The sequence below is a fragment of the Cebidichthys violaceus genome, unplaced genomic scaffold (assembly GCF_023349555.1).
Source record: "Cebidichthys violaceus isolate CVI_PGR_0920_01 unplaced genomic scaffold, fCebVio1.0.p SCAF_10, whole genome shotgun sequence".
NCBI lineage: Eukaryota > Metazoa > Chordata > Actinopteri > Perciformes > Stichaeidae > Cebidichthys > Cebidichthys violaceus.
The window spans coordinates 9,893,500-9,914,163 of NW_027176263.1; the positions used below are offsets into that span (position 1 = coordinate 9,893,500).

The 20,664-nt window shown below is 40.2% G+C and overlaps 1 protein-coding gene across 3 annotated transcripts in view; it reads right to left on the minus strand.

Annotated features, from left to right (window-relative positions):
• Positions 1 to 10,588: 10,588 nt before the first annotated feature.
• macrod2 (mono-ADP ribosylhydrolase 2) overlaps positions 10,589 to 20,664 on the minus strand; it is a 383,002-nt gene continuing 372,926 nt past the window's right edge. For all 3 annotated transcript variants that reach the window (XM_068724930.1, XM_068724931.1, XM_068724929.1), the window contains exons 16-18: positions 14,569 to 14,607; positions 14,000 to 14,071; positions 10,589 to 11,833 (exon numbers count right to left, since the gene is read on the minus strand). In XM_068724930.1, coding sequence (XP_068581031.1) covers positions 11,811 to 11,833; positions 14,000 to 14,071; positions 14,569 to 14,607 — 134 coding nt within the window. In that variant the 3' untranslated portion in view covers positions 10,589 to 11,810. The remainder of the gene's footprint in view (positions 11,834 to 13,999; positions 14,072 to 14,568; positions 14,608 to 20,664) is intronic.

Genomic DNA, 20,664 nt, shown 5'->3' on the forward strand with positions numbered 1-20,664 from the left:
CTATGAATAACGCTCCAAGAATTTATGTTCCATGCAAACATATATTCTGTTTCAATATTCTAATCCTTATTGGTACATTTATTGTTTGTGTCAGCATTTATGTTTAAGTGCATCCGTGTTGTTTTGTTATGTCTTTGTAAAATGAAAAGGGAATGTACAAGAAAAGGGGAGGCCTCAGGAGAGTTTGGCGAGTAAGGATGGAGGGAAGTTGGGGAAAAAAAGTATAGCGTGACAGCAAGTCACTGTACAATACAGAGAACAGATCATTAATTAATGCTGCCGAGAGTGTGAAGTGAATTGATTCACCCCCCTGAGCACGACACGCACTAACACCCCCATCTAACAGGCACGATGGGGGGGAGGCTGAGGTGGTGGTGGAGGGGGAATCCACACTCTCCTTGTCAGTTCACCTCCATTTTAATCACTTCTAATTGTTTCCAATGGCATGCAGTAAATATCCGGCGGGAATAATTCAATACACCCATACCCCCTGGTTCTTCTCATCAGGCCCTTTTCTGTCTGTCATGCTGTGTGTTTTTTATGGTTTTGTTTTTTGGCTGATTCATTCCCTCCCTCAGTGAGTGCCGGATGCCTTGATTAAAGTAGTTGTTTCATAAGTGGCTTTTTTGTTATGCTTGTGTTTTTGTGTGTTCACTGAGCCTGCGTAATCAGTACTCATGGAGGTGTGTGTGTGTGTGTGTGTGTGTGTGTGTGTGTGTGTGTGTGTGTGTGTGTGTGTGTGTGTGTGTGTGTGTGTGTTCCTGTCAGGGGATGACAGCTGGCTCTCTCTGCCCCCTGTCACAAAGAGACTGTGACTGCTGGAGTGTGACCAGCCTCTCGCCTTACAGCCCCCTCCTGCACCCCTACAGCCCGGCCTGCCCTGCTACTTTGCTTATGGCCCTCTCTCTCTTTAGATCCACACTGCATATGGGTCTGGTCAGCCATGGAAACCTGCGCAGCCCAATTAGAAGCAGCCGCCAGCTGGGCTTCCCATCCATTCTTCCATCCCTCCTCTCTGGCCCAGCCATGTCCCTCTCTGTTCCTCTCCAGTGGCTTCACGCTCCAGCATCCCACAATCAGAGCCTCTCTCACGGCCATAATCATGCCAAGCTGATGGGCACACTGTCCCTGGCGCGTGGATGGAAGCAGCGATTTGTGACACGTCTCCTCTCTGCAGACACCATGCATGCACATCAACGCTATTGCATCTACACATAGCAAGACAGACAGATGCACACACACAGGCTGTGACGTAGAGACCAAAGTCTCCCCTGCCAGATGCTGTGTTTTATATCTGGCCTCACCAGCTGGTTTGGACCAAATGGCTGGAGAATATAAAGGAGTGTGTTATTGAGTTTATATCTCAGTGGCTGCACTATAGTGATGATGGCTCCACTTAACTGTCACCCCCTCAAAGCACATTCTGGCTTTATAAAGGTAGAAGATGTCTGGAGGAGTTGGGTATCGTTCAAAATGCCTGGAGCAATCCGGGCTTGCTAGTAACTGTGGAATAAGGGTATTCACTTTTTATTTTTTAAATACGGATTTCTTTTATTATTGAAATAGTTCTGCATTCTGGCTTTATACTCACTTACTTAGCATTCATAGGAATATGATATGGAAAATAGTGACAGGCCCAAATCATTTCACGAGTTTAAGAGATTCTTTTCAGTGAGGTTTTAAAGTGATTTTCTCTCTCTAATGGCTTTTAGTTCATTTCAACAGCCTCACTGCAGTTCAGGGAGTTGTACACACATACCATACATAATGTTTTATATAACACATAATGCTAAACGCTTATGATAATTTATATATCATAAAGCACTTACTGATGAATGTCAAACCATTCTCTAGAATTTTGTAAGACAAAACTGAATTATGGCCATCAGAAAGAGAAATGGACTAGGGTTGTGACAGATAATCTTCCTCAAGGTGAATGTATTGAAGCTTAAATGATTAGATAGATAGATAAATGTCTGTTTGTCTGTCTGGTCATGTCAGAAAGAAAGGTCATGCACACACAACCATATTAATTTGTCTGTAGCTCCTGTAACATTTTATTGTTTAACTCACTTGTTTCAATCACAAAAAGTTTTGATTCCCCAATCTTACTATTAGGGATTCTAAATTGGCTTTGGAAAGGTTACTACTCAAAATGGTTTCACTTTTCTTCCTTAGGTACTTCTCTGCTGTCTTCCCTCATATTCCATCAATCACTGATGTAGGCCTGATTGCACATGAAGTGGCTGGATCCCATTTTGAGGTGTGACAGGGGCCTGTTTTGTGTTGGTGGCAGTGATGGCTCCGTGTCAAAGCTCGTGACAGGATGCTCTCCGCCCCGTCTCCTGGGCTTTGAGAGTTTGAGGGGCCACAGGCCCCTTTTGTCCTCCTTTTGTGGATGGTCTCCGACACGGCTTGTTTTAGGCAGAGGCAAAAGCAGTAATTGATTTTTCTCTCCTCTCTGATTTCGCCTGTGGCTCTCAGGCGCTGACTGCATCTCTCCTCCAAGAAACAGATGAATAAAAAGACAGAGCGTGAAGTTTATAGCCAACAGTCACAGCCCTGACAGATGGTCAAACCTCACGTTATCAGCGCCCGATAGAAGTCCGGAATGTGGTGGTTAGCTTCTGAATTGCCTTCTGAAAGGATCGGTCATATATATTAGAGCAGAGAGTATTGAGCCGTGAAGAGCTGCAGAGATGGGAGATATTGTGGCGCGCAGACGCTGAAGGTGAGAAGGACCTAGGCTCATATCTGACAGGCTACATTAATAGATTGGTGAACTGATAGATGCACAGTGGAATGGTGCAATGAATAAAGGGATTCAGTCCCAGAAATTGAATTTTCATTCCTTTTTGCTACAGCCAGTGGGAAAAGTTGCAGCAATGTTCAGTGATGAGTTTGAAATTCATCCAAGTGAATTTCACAGAAAGTAATATCTGAACATACTGTGTATTATCACTTGCTGATTGACCAATCTAATCATTATAAGCTCAACAAAGAGAAAATTAGTCTTTTTTTCTCCTTTTCTCATAATATCTAAAAGAATCAACAGAGCATTCATCATAATTGTGACCTTGTGTCTTCCTGTCAGCAAGACTGACTTAATCAATTGCAGAAGTTGTCAGCTGTGACAAGAGGCGTTTAGCCTGGAGACAAGAGGGACGGGTGGCATTGACTGTCTACAGACGCTCTAGCTTCTCTCCATTAATGTCGGTGTCTGTTCCAATCCAGACAGCACGCCTCAGACATGCTCCAAAACTTTGTTAGGCAAGTTTGCTTAATCTCTGCTGTTTTTCTTTTTCACTGCTCGCAGGAATAAATGAGCCAATTAACAGTGAATGAGAAAATCTCCCTGTATATTGCAGTATGAGGTGTTTTCTGAGTTGCAGCTTGCAGAGAAGCTGTGGCGTTCTGTGACAGGAAAGCCTAAAAAGTGGTGTTTGGTGTCATTTTAATCATCTCTTTCAGCTCGTTTGAATTGTTGGCACCTCTCTGTCAAGCTCAGGCAATTTGACAATTATGCTAAATGATTCATATTTATCAATGGAGTTCATGAATCATATTTATTAATGAAGTTCATACAGGTATCATGAGGATAAATTATCTGATGTCATGCATTCTGAACTGTTTTCCCACTAAACAATAACTGCAAATCCTCTGTTTTAATGAGTTATTAGGAATATATTATCATATTTATCAATGGAGTTCATGAATTATATTTATTAATGAAGTCTATAGTATCATAAAAATAAATCATCCGATATCATGCATTCTAAACTGTTTTCCCAGTAAACAATAACTGATCTTCTGTTCTAATGAGTTTTAATGAAATTGTAAGTTATTCACCTTAATGAGAATGAAGGGTATAAAGAGGACAAAGTGTAGGGACCGATGATGGTCAAACAATGACGGGAACTTTGAAAATACACCTACATATTGTCCTTTACCCTGCACCTGCCCTGCGGTAGCTTGCAAAGATTACTAGTGTGACTGAATGATTGGTTGCAAAATGGCACATGTAAGTTGCATGTTGTGTTGAAGTGATTTTCCTGCCTACCTTGATGCCTATTTTGTTATGGAAATTCACGACACATTAACATAACCAGCAGGAGTTCAGAACAGAAAATAATGAATCCTTGTGGGAAGGAGCAGCCCTCTCCACAGTTATCTGTGAATTAATAAATACACATACAGTATGCACTTAAGGGTCACACAATGTACACTCAAACAAATGCTTACCACACGTGATGGCCATTCCTCCATGTTAACCGAAGGCTTTCCTTAGTGAGAAATTATTGTAATGGCACCCGTGTAATAAATAAAAGATGGTTTTCAGTCAGAGGATTCTGAAAGGAGCATGTCACCGTAAACACCTAATGGTCTCATATCCATATTCTGTCTTTCTCAATGGGCAAATCAGCATAGAAGATATGATGGTAATGAGACCACCAACCAGCAGCTACCATTGCCAGGATCAAGATCACGGCTACACTACAGGTGTAGCTCATTTGTGAAATGTTTGTAGTCCACCCTCACAGCCGTTCATGTCTTATCTTATCTTCAGGGGTGGAATTTTGATTTTCAAAGGTGTGGGAAAAACAAAAATGGAAATTCAATCTCAGATATTTATTCAAATCACATATAACACAATAGTGACATTTTTACTTTTTAATTTTGTTATTCTAGGCCTATGTGATCATTATTGAGGCCCCACATTACAGAAGCCAAATGAAATGCGTAATAATAACTATCCATGGATTGGTCGGTATGCCTTAGTTCAAACACTTTTAGATATGTGCAGTCATTGGATGCAATCTGGGAAGAAGAGGAACATATACAGACCAACTGACACAACATCTTGTGGGTAGATGTGGTTTTTTGCATCTCCGTCCTCTAGAAAATGCTGGAGGAGCAGCTGGAGAAGCACAGAGAGGATCAGCAGAAGCAAATCAGCCTCTTCTGAGATGAGATCTAAGACAGGCAGAGTTACTATCGCCATGCTATACTTTGACTTTTTTAAAACCTTTTTCAACATACTATACTATGAGATTGTTATGACTTTTTTGGCATGCTAAATTATGACTTTTTTATGACTTTTTTGCAACTTACTATACTATGAATTTTGGATGACTTTTTATTACTTGTTATACAATGACCTTTCGTGAATTTTTCGACATGCTATGACTATTTTTAACATACTAAACTCTGACTTGAATCACCAAGCAATACCTCGACCTTCCTTTTACTTTTCTCTTCATACTATACTTTGATTCCTTTTTTTCCTTTTTTTCGACATACTATACTATGAGATTTGTATGACTTTTTTGGCATGCTTTTTTCAATACGCTATACTATGACCTTTTGTGAATTTATTCTACATGCTATACTATGACTCTTTATTGTAATACTATATGAGATTTTTATGACTTTTTTGGCATGCTAAACTATGATTTTTTTTTGCATACTATATGTCTTTTTATGTCTTTTTTGCAATACTATGACTTTTTTATGTTGTCTTTTGAAACCTTTTCAAAACTTTTTTGACACAGTATATTATACATTTTGTATAACTTTTTTGACATGCTATACTGTGAGAATTCTAAATTAGCATAATTAAACCTCCAATAAAACGATATTTAAGTCCTGCTTTTGGAGATTCATTAAATAAAGACGTTTTTGTGTGGTCCAAGTGCATGAGGTGTCTCCTGTTTAAAAGAAAAAAAGAAAAATGATACTTCATTGATTCTGAACGCACGGGGCCTCACTTTCTACAGCCTGTTGCCAGGCAACACTTCTCCATCAGCCCTGACAGGCAAGATACCTAAATGCGAAACCAATCCAGGTTGTCCATTTTCTCGTGAAGATGTGATCTTGTTTGGGAAAAAAGTCAAGTATCTTTAATGTAATTCTTCACAGCAGTGTTAACAATCAACAACAACTAAATAACAGCAAACCTACCAGTAGATTTTTTTTTTAATGCAATAATTTGTGTTGTATTCTAGCACATTTGTCACTGTAAGTTTATGGCAACTTTTTTTGGCAACAGTTATTATTGCTGGCCAAGAAGTTGCCCAGAGTGGTTAGGTTAATAAGGCAGAGACTGCTCCCAGGATTTATTAGAATATCTCTTAAAACAGGGATTCATTTAGTAGATTGTTGCAGTGAGTTGGCCTGTCTGCAACAAAACACATACGATTAATACAGTGAACACATGTACAGTCAAACTGGAGATGCCAATTTCACTTCTTTTAGACAAACTAATTCAACTAATTCAAGAGCAAAAACACCAATTGATTGGCATTTTTGGCAAAGACATTAGAAACTTTAATTTGTTTCTTCGTCAGGTCAGGAAAATACAAATGCTGATGAGACATGCAAACAGTAGTCAGTGTCACATTGGAGACATTTGGTGATGACTAAGTGGTGTTACTGCTAACCTTTGCTTGCATCATATGGTGAGCTAGCAATTGGTATTGTGGTGGACACTGAACCGTTGTCAGCAAGAGTAGAAATAGGTATGAAGCTTCAAAAGGAGGCATTTACAGAAGTCTTTCAACAATATATATCATCACTGTGAGAAAAGCCAGATCCACTGCAGCCTCTTGGTGGGAAAGTAATTGGGAAATGATGCATAATTTGACAGCTAATATGGAGATAAGCTAGTCCCCTTTTCTATGTGTTAAGAAAGGTTTGTATTTGTAGTGTTACCCTCTGACAAAATACAATGTTGAAACCAATGATTTTACAAATACATATTCCATTTTGTATTTCTAATTTGCATATAAAAGATTTATCAAAAATAGTATCCTGCTGATTTTATGAAATCTAAAAACATTGTTACATTTGACCCCAGCTTCCCTGCTGCTCTATCCAGTTCACTTAAGTGCATTCATGTTAGATGGCTGGATTGAAAAGCAACAGGGCTCCAGGAAAAACATTGCACTCTCCTCAGCTTGACTTTAAGTTCTTGATCTTTAAATTCATTGCTGATTCTTTCCAAGAACCTCTGAAAACTAAGATGCAGGTGACATTTAGCTTTAATGACTTAGAGAACATCAGCATAACCAAACTGCTAACAAAGTTACAGCTAAATAAGTCTAATGCATTTATTAATGTCCAATTTAATTACTGAGCATTTTAAAAGCTGTTGCTTTTTATTTTCTTTCATTAGGATTTCTGGGTGTTTTTTCTGAAACAGCATCTGAAGTAAATTTGTTAACAAGGGAAGCAACATGTTGAGTCTTCATTCCTTTCACAACTGCACTCAGTTTATTAGTTTTATTAGAAAAAGAGCATATTGGACACAGACACATTGCATGCATTAATTAAAATGTAATCCAAATGGAAGCTTTTCACTGACATAGCTTTGACCTATTGAATAATGAGGACAAATCAGAGCTAATGATGCCAATTTAAGTGAGGTTTATCAGCAATTGTTATTGGGGCTCGAATCAAATTTAACACAGGACCTTATTTTGTTCTCTGGTGCTCTTTATCAGTCTTTGTGGTAAACAGATCAACCCGTCAAGCAGCCAAATAAGTTGATTGCCGCATAGCCACTGCACACACATTAGCTTCATAACCCATTGAAATGTCTTATTTTAAACTGAACCAATGTTTAAATTGAACCAATTTTGTTATGAAAAAAAAGCAGTGAAATGAATTCAAGTGTGGATGTGAAGTTGTTATTCTGAGCAATATGATTGGAAAAAGAGAGAGGACTGCTCTCCTCAACCCTGATTTACCACTCAATGATTCGGAAAAGCAAACTTTGACTTGACTTTATACTGTATGTTAGAGACAGTGGTCTTATCTGTACTATAGCTACAATAATGGTGAGACATTCACTGTATCACCTGAGTAAGCACATTATCAAGTTGATAATTAGAGCAACAACAGAGAGCGAGAGAGATATAATTAGTTTATTAATCCTCTTTCTCTTCTGTTCAATTGTCATGAGGGGCCATCAGCATGAGACAAGTGTGCTTTTTTAGTCAGACAACAAATGTAATCTGCATAACCGTCTTGAGCTCGTGGAGTTTAATCGACGTATTCTCACTTGTTCAAAGCAAACTAGCAACGCTGCAAGTCAATTTCCTTTCAACATTTCAGTGGCTCTCGCTGCCTTTGAAGACAGACATCCATAATGAATAGCGTCAATTTTCATCCCAATTAGAGTGTTTATCTCGGCTTAGTTCACCTATAGTGTTGCCTTTGCCTCTTGTGGGGGCGATGAATTTTCATGAAGGACGAACACTGTACTTCAGATAAAAACAGCTTATCTAGCAATGGGATTTAAAGCTTTAGAGCTGGAATAATTTTTCTCCAATTTGTTTGTGCCGTGTTAACAGCCGGGTCGCGGTAGTGTGGCGGGGAGGGTGGTAGACAGTGGGAGGAGTTAGCAGCAGGGGGAGTAGAGGGAAAGAGAATGGTAGAGAGAACATGGTAATGCACGTTTATATACGAAGAGGTCCTTTCATCTGGAAAATAGAATAAACGGAGTACATCACATAATATCAGCCCACAGCCGCCAAATAAGACCTGTCAGATAAAAATTGACAAACACATGGCAACTACATAGGTCGCTCAACGCATGCATTAGTACCCTCTCATGTGTTCATGGCTCAATGTGTAGATACATATACAGTGCCTATGAGAGGTTTTTGCAGTGTGAGTGAACAATTTCTGCCTCACAACTCTGATATAAGCCTGAAAATCCAATACTGTTAGGTGTAAACTAGGCTGGCAGGCTGTTATGTGGAATAGGGGGTTTGTTATTTCAGAACTGGAGTGTTTTGTATGCTAGGGAGCCGGTGCGTGGCAGCAAGCCTGTGCGATTAAGCTGTTTCCCTTGACACTACCTACTGCTCAAGTTCAGGGAACCACCCGGTTCTGACATGCAACATTTAAATGAAGTCATTAAAATTTAAACCGTCTCCATTCCAGGGACAATCACTCCTGACATCCACTCGGCATGCGACAAGTTAATGGAACGTAAACATGGTAGCTGCTAAATTGATGTGAAACTTGTTTTTTTTATTGGCTTTTCCCAACTAACAGATGACAAACCTGTTGTTGATGCTTTCTTGCCATTATGTTATCAAAAAATTATAACAATGGCTGAATATTGTTCTTTTTAGGATAATGTTTAGAACACCATGTTCCCCTATGTGACTGTAGGCCATATCCTGGAGAAAAAGCAGGATCACTGCGATGAACAGGACATTTTAGATTTTCTTTTTCTTGTCTGTGTTAAACTGGATTTGCAGTGTTATGAATTAGAAGTCTTGTGGTGTCCTTCTGGTAGCCTCATGGTTAAGATACAAACCATGTCACCACAACGCCCCCATCACGTTTCCAGTTGGTGCAAAAAAGGTGCCAAAGACTTCAAGTTGTTGACTTGAGCTTACCAGACCTCTGTAGCCCACTCCTCATCTCTGCTCAAGGCTGCATCAGCCACTACCAGCTTGACACACCTGCATCTCTGCTCTTAGCTGTCGGCGCTTGAGTTGCATGGTGGATACAGGAGAATATAGGCACCAGGGTTTGACAAAGAATGAGCATGCATGGAATAAAAAACATAATGGTTCTGCTGCATCGATTTATTTTATATTTTTGTAACTGTCCATTGTGATTCTGACAATGTTAACGGAGTGCAATGCTAAATTGGTGGTGTGCCCTTTTAATTGTAAATGGTTAACTGTGCAAACTTTACTCCTTGACTTGCCCTAGAGCACGCTCAGAAGTGAATGTGGGGACACATTACTTCATTGTTGAACCCATAATAAATATGATGTGGGCGTGAAGACTGATTGGACCAAGTCTGTTCCAATTTAGTTCAGAGCCGCAGCTCACCTACAGTTTACCTCACCCTGATGAAGTTATCTCACCTTTAGCTCTCTGTGGAGTTTACAGCCAGTATTGTCCAGTCTTAATTTGGCTCGTCCTCAGAATTGTTTCCAGCTCTATTCTGATTATTCAGATTTTGTTTGTTGAATGATGAGACAAACCTAGAGGGAACTAGAGCAGAAGGTGCCACTTTTCAAGTTCTATACATTGGCTTTAATGTCTTAATAATTGTTCAATTATGTACAATAGTTTTGTGACATGTGGCAGGCTAAATCATGAAGTGTGACTTTAGGTATTATACACTTAGGTAAACATTTACCAAAGATTAAACTAACATGATCTGTCCAGATAAGACAGGTGCTTGATGAAGAGGTTCTGCTCTGGAGGGCTGATAAGTCTTTGATAACAAACTCCCTGTGAGGTCTCTGGCCATCAGTGAGTTTCCCAGACAGGGGGAGGGCTCTCGGGTGAGGAGGTCTGCCTCTTCTCATTTGATACAGGACAGACCCTGAGGGCCAGAGAGGCAGCGTGCTAGAGATCAAAGGACAGACTAATTGTTTCTGTCCACCAGAGACACACCACTGATCGCTCTGTTACAGTTGATCAATTTCACACGTAACTGAGGGGGAAATCAACTATACCAGCTGTGAGTAGAAATAAATTAAACAATAGCTACTATAATGACAGAGGTAAAAACAAGACACATGGCAAGACACATTAAAAGCTGAGACATGGCTTCCACCTTTAAATTTTATTAGTTGTTTCTGTTATAGCTTAGCAAAGCAAACATCAAAGTATGAAGGCATCATTTCATAGAACTGCAATTAATCTGATCTTTAGTATGGCACCAATGAAAATAATACGTAATTCACAACATTTAACAGAAACCAAAGAAACCCAAACCATGATTTAAAATCAAATGAGGAGAAAACAAGAAACCATTAACAACAGGCATTTGCCATTACATGTTGTACTCAAAATTACAAATCATCTGCAAGCAATCAAAACCAAGAATTCATACTTGGACCACCTCCTTGTGATTGGGATTTTATAGTTTGATATGAAATAAGGCAGATTCCTTCGATATAGTTATAGACAATCTGGTAAGGAGACAAGCGAAAGCGAAGAGGGATGTAATTCCTGTTTATGTGGATGACGTTCAAAGCAATTATCTGGCATGCATTTAAAACGGCAAAGAAAAAGGGAGACAAGAACTAATTGATTTGTTAAAAGACACTCATATCCTCTTTAGCGTACGTGGGCCTTGATGAACAGTTTCTTGGTAAAACGAGTTAAGCTGCGGTTACAGCGGTGGCTGAGATCAGATGTGATCAGTGATGTTCATAGATAAAAAGCCGGGGAATGACACACCGCCTTACAGACTGTGGTCGTAATCAAGAGTATATATTCACTGATTTGACTAAACAATGGAGCTGGAGCTGCAGTAGTGTGTGAGGAGACATGGCAGGTGTCAGTGTGTTGTCAGGTAATTCCACTGTTAAATGTCATCATGACTGTGGCTTTGTCAGAACAGAAGGATGGTTGATTGACTGACAGCTTTACCGTGCTCTCACAGTGGGCATAGATCAAATTAAGAGACTTGAACCTGGTTTATCTCATCGCACTCTGCTGGCAAAATATATGGCTGTAACACACAGTGAGGTATGGCTCATCTCATTCTGGTTGATATGTTCAAGTCATATAGTACATTTTTGCACATACATACATACATACATACATACATATACATACAGTACATACTTTAGGGATGAGTCGTTTCTTAACAAAGAGGGAATAGGCTAAATAAAGGTGTGGATGTGAGCATCTTGTGAGTAACTGGTTGTCCTGGGCCAGTGTCAGAGCCCATACTGACATGGGCCAGTCTGACACCAGTGTGGTTGGCCTTCGCACAGTTTTGCTGGCTGTGAGATGAGGTTGATTGTCCTTCCCTCAGCTGGTCATTCTTTCTTCTCAACAGTGTCTGGATGGAAAATAAGTACATAGTCTGAATTCAGATTTTGCATGGCTTTCTGGCTCTTACATTTAGTACACAAAACTGTGTCATCTTTAATATTACTGTTTATTGTTGGATGTTCTCTGATTTCAGTAGAGAAATGATCAACATTATTATCAACGCAAATAATTAAGCAATTATCAAAACAATTGCAGATTCATTTTATGCATTTTTTTTTATTTTTTATGCCAAATATTCCCAAATTCTAGTTTCTCAATTGTAAGGATTTGCTGCTTTTATTTGTCACATGTAATGGTTTAACATCTTAAAGAGTCTCTGCGTTGTCTTCAGTTTTGTTTAAAGGAAACAGCCAGTCAGCTGTTAGCAAAAAGCAGTGACGTAGGTTATCACAGTAAAGGGTCATAACCATTTAACCGTAACCATTAGGTTACCACAGGAAATTGTGATTTCATTTTATAGACCAAAGAGAAGTATCAATTTGTCGAGTGAATTGTCTACAGATTAATGACAATAATTATTAGCTGCACTTCTGGAAGAAACAATAAATGACCTTGCTATTCTCAGAGCCTTACCAGTAATAGCCTACTGGTAAAGTGTAGAGTCTCTCCTAATGTCAGCCTCTAAACACCATGGGGTTATGAAAATCATAAGGGGCATGCATCTGGTTATGATATTTCATAGTACTCTGTCTGTAGACTTAAACTTATGAAATGTTGCCCTTTTTGCCAATTAGTGGTGTTAGTTCTCATGCAGAAGTGGAAATATGTGATGCTGAGAAAAGTTCTGGGGGATCGCTAAAAGCATCAGGATTTATCCCACTGAGGACAATGAATATCTACAGCAAACATTCTGAAACCCCTGTGATTGTTTTTCAAGATTTTGTCATTGATCAAAAAGTTGGTAAAGGGGACGAGTTGACCTGATAGTAGCGCCAAAGGTCATGGGGTTACCTAAAATCCATAGGAGACATTCTCTGGGGACAAGGAATGTTTTTATCAAATTTCATGGCAATATAATCGGTTGAGATTTGGTCCATCGCAAGATATTTTGCCCTGGTAGATAGACTGTACCCCATCTTAATAAATAAGAAACAGTAGCCAGAACATGCACATTGCATCCATCTACAAAAGCCAACGCACCAGTGACATGCAGTATTATTTTGTGTGACAGACAGATGGGTAATCAAACATTTGGACACTGAGGCTGATCCATTGTCTCTGTTCTTGAACGTGAATCTTTAGTAGAAACAAAACAACCTGCTATCTTTGTTCAGAAAACACGGCAGTCTGTTGTGATTGCCCAGTGTCATGCGTTTTGATAATGTACTATGGCTAATTTTAGCTGGAAACTATTCTCTACCGAGCTCCATCATACACCATCCCACCTGATCCACACGCTTGTTTGACAACAGGCTTTTTCTTCTCTGGCGCTTTGTCTGGCATTGTTTAAACTCTCTCCTTTATACACAAACCCGTTTGGCTCTGCCAAGTTATTTCATATGCTGCTAGCCTGTCCTAATTATTCAACCCTGACAATCTGTTCACAACGGTTGCTTAATGATTTCTTTTTTTCTACCTGGAAAGTAAGATGCCCAAATCGGAATCCCATTCTTTGGCTCAACAACTCAACAAGAGCCCCAGACGAAAAACAAAGGCAGACATAGAAAGTCATAGCACTCTCTACATATGTCCACAGTCAAATTTCATGCAGTCTTATTAACCTAAATCTCAAAGAAGACCTGAGAGTAACAACAGTGTGGTATCCTTAACAAATATGATTTATTGGCATGATTATTGCTCCTAGAGTCTGTGTTGGCTGAATGTTAAAATAATATGCATCGCACACTTGATTTATTAAATGTCTGATAGTTGAGTTTGCAGGTAATTCATCACACTCAATCTCCAAAGACGTGCTGACACGTTTATACCAAAATATCCTACAATATAGCCCCTAAAGAGAGAAAAAGATGGAGACAGACGGAGGGGATAATGGAGACAAGGAGGGTGAAACTGGGTAACACTCAGCTGCACAGCGCTGAGGATTCTCCGGATGAAGTGAATTATAATTCAGCAGCTGTGGCCACTAATAAGAATCTGCTTATAAATAGAGATTGTGCGCGAGATAAGAGCGAGCCAGTGAGCGAGAGTGCGAGTGCTTCTCCCACGCCCTTACCTTTGGACTGAATGCTGTCAGTTAGAATAGAATCAGGTTCTTCTGAGCTCTCGACAGGATCTTTCATCTCCTCTAGATAAGAGTAGGAGAAAGAAATGAGAAGAATAGAAAGGGGAAGAGGGAACATGTGAGAAGTGGCTATGATAATCAGGCAATGTGTGTTGCCCCTCTTCCTGTGCAGAAAAGCATCAATTTACCTTAAAAATCTCTCTGCCCTGCCAAGCTTGTGAATCAAGCCGAGTGGGTTTACAGTTACGATGTAGATAACAAGAACGCTTTTAATAGAAACTAATAGTCATGTTTTTTAAACCTAAACAGGTCTTCTGATGCTGGCTGGTGTTTCTACCACTAAAATGTAAGTGCATCCAACATATAGTTAGAACCCTAATATGCACTGTGACATTTCATGAATGTAGGAATTCACCCGTGAGTGGAAGAGGCATGAAAGCAAGCCATGGAGAAAGGGATGTGGAGAGCAGACAGCAGGGGGGTGTCTGTTAAGTGGCAGTGATGCGTCACAGCACCCAGACCGGATAGTTCATGGGGGGGGGGGCATGATCTCTACTCACCTCCATTGCTGGTGCCAGTGTTGCTTATCTCAGGGACATCTGCAATGTGGAGCACATATAGATACAGACATGTTACTCATCTTGAATGTCAATCCATGCATGCAGATGTAGTTGATTAAATGTGCGGATGAAAAAGGTAAAAGTAATCATTTGTGCAAGAGCATTCTGATCGTTTTTAAACTAAATTACTTTCTGCTAAAAAAAGTAGATCATCCCAAAGCCAGTACAGGAATTCAAGTGTAACTTCATCCTCATGGCCTCACATTTACATTTGTCGTGATGTTTAACAGTCTCTCATGCCTGGAAATTCAGCGCCTTCCTAAAGTTATTCTTCAAAAAAGAACAAAACAAATGCGAGAAGGGAGAGCGACACATGCAAAATTAATTAGACTGCCATCCCTTTAAGGCAGCCTGAGACCCCCCCACACACACATCCTTCTCCCCCTCTATCCTCCTTCTGTAGTCACACAACTCTTTCTTCGTCACTCCCTGAGCAAACCTTGCCACTTCCCCTTTTGCAAAAACAACCATCCAAACAAAGCACACCATAAAAATAACTGCTTTCCCCAGGCAGTCCAGCAATGATGTAAACAAATACAACTGCTTAGGCGCATGATAGAAGAACGAGTAGGAAAGTGTTCTGTATCTTTACACTAACAAGTCTGCGGTCAGGGTAATTTAAATCCTTACAGAAACACAAGTTCCTTGGTTGTAATTGTAGGTTTGGATACACGTGTAAGTAAGTATGCAAAGGTTCTTAAAGCATGAAGAAAGCTCAAGCATGCTCCCTTTGCTTCGCTGGCAATTTGGTGTTAAAGGCTGCTATCTATGGAGAAAATACATTACACTGCTTCTTCAACATACAACTGATTTAATCTTTTGCAACATTTTGGAATGAAATGTCTTCTTCCTGAGACTCCATGGGGATTTAGGGACTGTTGAAAAGCAGGAAGGATGAAGCAACAACAGTCTCTTTTTGATCTGAGGCATGGAACTCTCCAAGGGGCAAAATACATTCTTCTTTTAAGCAAAACAATTAAAAAGATAATTCTAGTTATTTACAATTTGGATCTATAAGAGAATTCGCTCTGATCAGTAATAATGATATTATATTTAACGAGCTAATTGCTTAGATCTGGGAACAGAGCAACATCATGGCTACAAAGAAGTCCAATGGGGCAAGAAACGCCAGCATCGATCATAGTTTAGAGATCTACCATTCTTGGCCCAATTGTGGACACATGTTTTATGTGCAATATCAGACTGTTATTGTCAGTACGCCCACTTTTGATTTGACCTTCAATTAGTAATTTGTTGAGATAATTTGGTTCACCATGGCTTGTGTATAACCTGCCTGAACATTTGCGTGTCTCGTCCTGCTGTTGTAGTGATGTCATGTGCTCCTGGGTATGAGCAATCACTTTGAGTACAAAGTTAGCTTAACCATGAGACCAAGATATTAACCAGATTCAAATCATAACTGTAATGGAACAAATTGAAAGGAAACAAGTAGACGATGTGCCACATGTTTGAGAGTCAGGCGTATGGCATAAATAAATTATGCATACACTTGAAATGATATGCCATGCATTACCACTTTGCCACACGATCACGTTACGGATATTAAAGCTGATGGCGGAACATGTGGAATGTGCCTGATGTTGCGACTTGTGTCTGAAAAGAGCCATGTCTGCCTTTTTATACGTGCAAGCATAGCATGCCGGTGTGCAGCAGCAGGAGCTCACTGAAACATGGCCTCATTCCAGACGCTCATTCCTTCCCCTTTTTCAAGTAATAACAACACAGTCTGGGTGCTAGGGTAGCATCCTCTTCCTCTAATATCCAGCACTGATCAAGACAAAGCAAAAAGCTCAGAATTTCAATTGATTGCGACTTCAGCCTCCCCTGCATGCCGGGGGCTGGGAGGGAACAGCAACGCGGGTATGTCTTGCTCTCTAATTTGACTCCAGTGTGCTGACAGCATAGGGGCTATCATTTAAGGGGAGGATGTGAGTGTGCTGTGGTAAACACATAAACAAGATGGGGGAGAGAGAGAAAAACGGGCCTCTGTCAAGGTTCTGGTGAAGGAGAGGCACAGTCCACAGAGAGCTGATAAGGAAAAGAGAAAAACAGTAGACCGAACTGACTCCCTCAGCAGGAAACCAGACAGCTTACACCAGTGGCTCCTAAAGCTGGGACTCTAAGGGGTCCTTGACAGTGTCTCCCATCCTTCATTTTGGTATTTAGATTACCAGTATGTAATGTAACACACTTTGTATACCGCATGGGTTATTGCAGGTGTTCATAGAAAGAGGGCATCTCATTCATAACAGTTTCTATATTTCCTGAATTACACTAAAACGTGCACGACATTGCTCCATGAAGAAAGGGTGAATGTGTTTAAAAGGGTATCTGATCTTAATTTTAGTTTTCACGTATTAGAACCATAATCTGTTTATCTTTTTTGTTATCTCTCAAATTATCCCAATGTTTCAGTGGTTTTATGACATGTTCATTTACAAGTGAAGACACACAGGAGATCAGAAACATTTAAAACATTTGCCAAACTTGTCAATCTTTACAACTTTTAACAAATTATTTTACTTAATTTCTTTTCTTTTCATGTCACTTCAGCCTTTCAGAAGTTCAGTGAAAATATCCTGGAAACAAAACCCCCCAGTAGTTTAAGAGGAAGGATGAGAATATGTGTGTGTGTGTGTGTGTGTGTGCTCACATCTGCACACATAAGAGAGGAGACAGGAAGGAAGAGAGTTGGGCATAAGTCACCCTTGTATGCAGACAAGCAGAAAATTACATCCCCTCCACCTTCCATTCATTTATTAGACAAGAGGTAGTTAGCGTTTTGTTGGTCAGCATTAGTGTACTGCACCACAGTATTGAACCACTATAGAAAATGTATTTGAACTGAACAGCGAGTTAAGATTTTAAAGCATCATATTAATAAATTAAATGGATATTTGATTCGCTGTAGCCTTTGTATGACAAGTTTTGTCATTATTTTTTGCATCATCCTCAAAGAGCATTTCTGCCTCCACCACTTTTTTAATGTTCATGTCATTCTAGCTCAGTCAGCCCACAGGGGAGGCAGTTCCTGTTGGTCATCCGAATGGCATCATGGGAAACCGCCTCTGCTTAATGTTCCAGACAGGAGCCTTGGGCAGAACAGGAGGTTCCTTTTGTCCCTCAGCCACAGGACACCTCACTGTCTTTAATTCAAATTCTCTTTTCTTGAGCAGTGAAAGAGTAGAAATCGATGGAGGTGTAGAAGTGTCTGTGCCCTACAGGGTGAGTTCCCCAGGAGAATTTCTTCTGTTCATTTGATCCCCAAACCGTGGCGTGGTGGGCTGGTCTGCGTGTCGGAACAGGTCCTGGAGCTTTGATCCCAGCCGGCCACACAGGTGTCCAGCAGCTCCCACTCAAACAATGGATATGATCCATCACAATCTCAGTCTGGGAGCTGCTGAAAACCATTAAACCGTTCTTTCACTTCCCAGTAGCCGCTCAGTATCTTTTCCTAATCACCCACTTAACAATGGCCAAAATAAATGCACCACGACTGAAAACATTTACTGACTGAATGTGCTGCTGAATGTCTCGCTGATTGCATCAAGTATTTCTATTTTGCCTGAGTTGATCAAGTCTTTGGTTTCTGTGGTGTTTATGAAGCAGGCGGAGGGCTGCTGCTCCCTCAGTAGCATTTCCTCTCTCTCTCTCTCTCTCTCTCTCTCTCTCTCTCTCTCTCTCTCTCTCTCTCTCTCTCTCTCTCTCTCTCTCTCTCTCTCTAAGAGTAAGAGAGTAAGATAGAAAAATGTCAAGGTCAATGCTAGTATCTGAAGCTCCATTCCTTTCAGGAGATGAGAGCAGAATTCATTTCAGCATGTAAACTGGGTGGTCTATGAGGGCCTTGAGGCTGGTCTGCATTGGGCCATGTATATTAAACAAGTATCAAAGAGCCCCTCGTTGAACTTTGCATGGACTAATAGCTTTGGGGCTGATATGCCTACTGCAATGATAATTAAAGACATCTTCCTGCTCAAGCAAAACAAGAGCTGGTGGAACTCAACAAGTGCCCAACCAAAAGAACTAATGAGCTAGTAAATGTGGGAAGCAGCCCATTTTCATATGTTAATGTTAAGTTTGTTGTGCAGGCTTGTGGAAATAGCTTAACTGCATGAACTGCCACTCTTAAAACGGAGAAGATAAAAAAAGGATTTTGTGAGGAGTGTTTGATAGCTGGAGTTTTCTTTGCTATGAGATGGAACACTGTCTGACAATCGGAGCCAATTAAAGAGCACCGAGTCGTGACCTGTAGGCTAGGGAGACAAAAACAAGCCTGCTCAATAAACACTGTGACCGCCCCTCTATACTGCTGTCCTCCTGAAAAGCCAAGAGTCTTTATTAATATTCCGCCTTTCTTCTCCCTAAGAAAAGGTTGAGGGTTGTGGGCACCAAGCAGCATTGTGCTCCCCTGCGGGTTTGGGTAACCTTGCCGTGGTGGCTGTGTTGGGGCGGCTCCAAGTTGGGTCAGGGTCCCCTAAACAGGCTGAAAAGGCCCAAGCTCATTACACAGGCCTGGGCCATGCTTAACAAGATGAAAAACACAAAGTACTCTGAATGACTGAAAAGAGTACAAGACACCATCTGCTTTGGGGTTAAGCTACAACTCAGAAAGTTGTGATGATGAGAGGGCAGAGAGAGATGGCAAGAGAAAAGATGGGGGAACATTTGACAACATATGTTGCAAAAAACAAAAGGGAAATTGACCGCTGGCAACCCACTGATAAGACACAACAAGAGTTGAAAGAAACAGGATAGCCAGTAAAATGTTGTCTTCTCCTGGCAATGTCTCTCACTTTTGATCTCTCTCTGTTTAGTATTTTTCTGTTCCCCACATTGTCAAAAGTGTAGTGTGAAACAGTCACAGTGGTCTGTCAGATGACAAAAAAAGGAGCGAGAACACTGAGATATAGCCTGAGATGAAAGGAGTAAGTGAATAACTGATTAAGTGAAGAAATGAGAAAGGGAGACAAAACAAAAATAGACATGGAAGGGAAAAATGCAAAAGAGGCCTCCCCCTGTGTGACCTACATACCTGCTGTCAGTGGTGGCCAGCTCCTCTCACATCACTCGCTGAATTACTTTACATAATCTTTAGATTTTCCAAGCAATAATAGTGGCCTGCTGCAGGAAGCTGCCCACCCCTGTCTTCACTACCTATTGTGTTTTTACTACATCAAGGCACAGACAGTCTTGCAGGTGACTGACACAAGGCGATCGGCGATACAACAGCTGAGGAAGGTGACGAAGCAGCAGGTCTAGATGTCTGTGTGCCACAGAGGACACGGCTCGGGCCAGCTGACTGACTTGCAGTTATGAAGTGATGCCTCCTCTGAGCAGCGTAAAGTTTTCCGCAGGAGATCATGGAACGGACTGGTCAATATAATCAAAGTGCTCGTCTAGACTGCAGTGAAAACCAGGACCCCTGGCAGAGCAGCTGTCTATCACTGAAAGGTCAGCAAGACAGCGGCTTGATTGACAAACCTCAGCAGAGGTCAGCAGTGCAGTGAGAGACTGATAGAGATGTAATTATAGCCAATGAAGACGTTGCATCAGATATTACTATTTACTTTTACTATTGACAATTTTTGCCCAATGTTGTCTAATTAAGTGTTTTCTGTGATGACTTCCTAAACATAGCATAATCATGACATGACATAATATATTGAACTGTATGATATATTATATATAACAGATTGAGAAAATCTCCACGTGCAAAGGTCCGGAAAATTACAATAATATCTAACTTGCAATATTTAGTGCCATATATATATATATATATATATATATATATATATATATATATATATATATATATATATATATTCAAGAAGTCTAGTATTAGTAACGTCTCTGTGTAGTCAACAACTGTTAAATCAAATAAAGAAAGTACACATCAATTATATTTTAACTTATATTTTACTTTAATCATTATTCTAAGTTTTCAAATTGAACTGGATGGATGATAAATAATACATAGAAATACATGAATAAATGTTCTCATCACATTCATTCAAG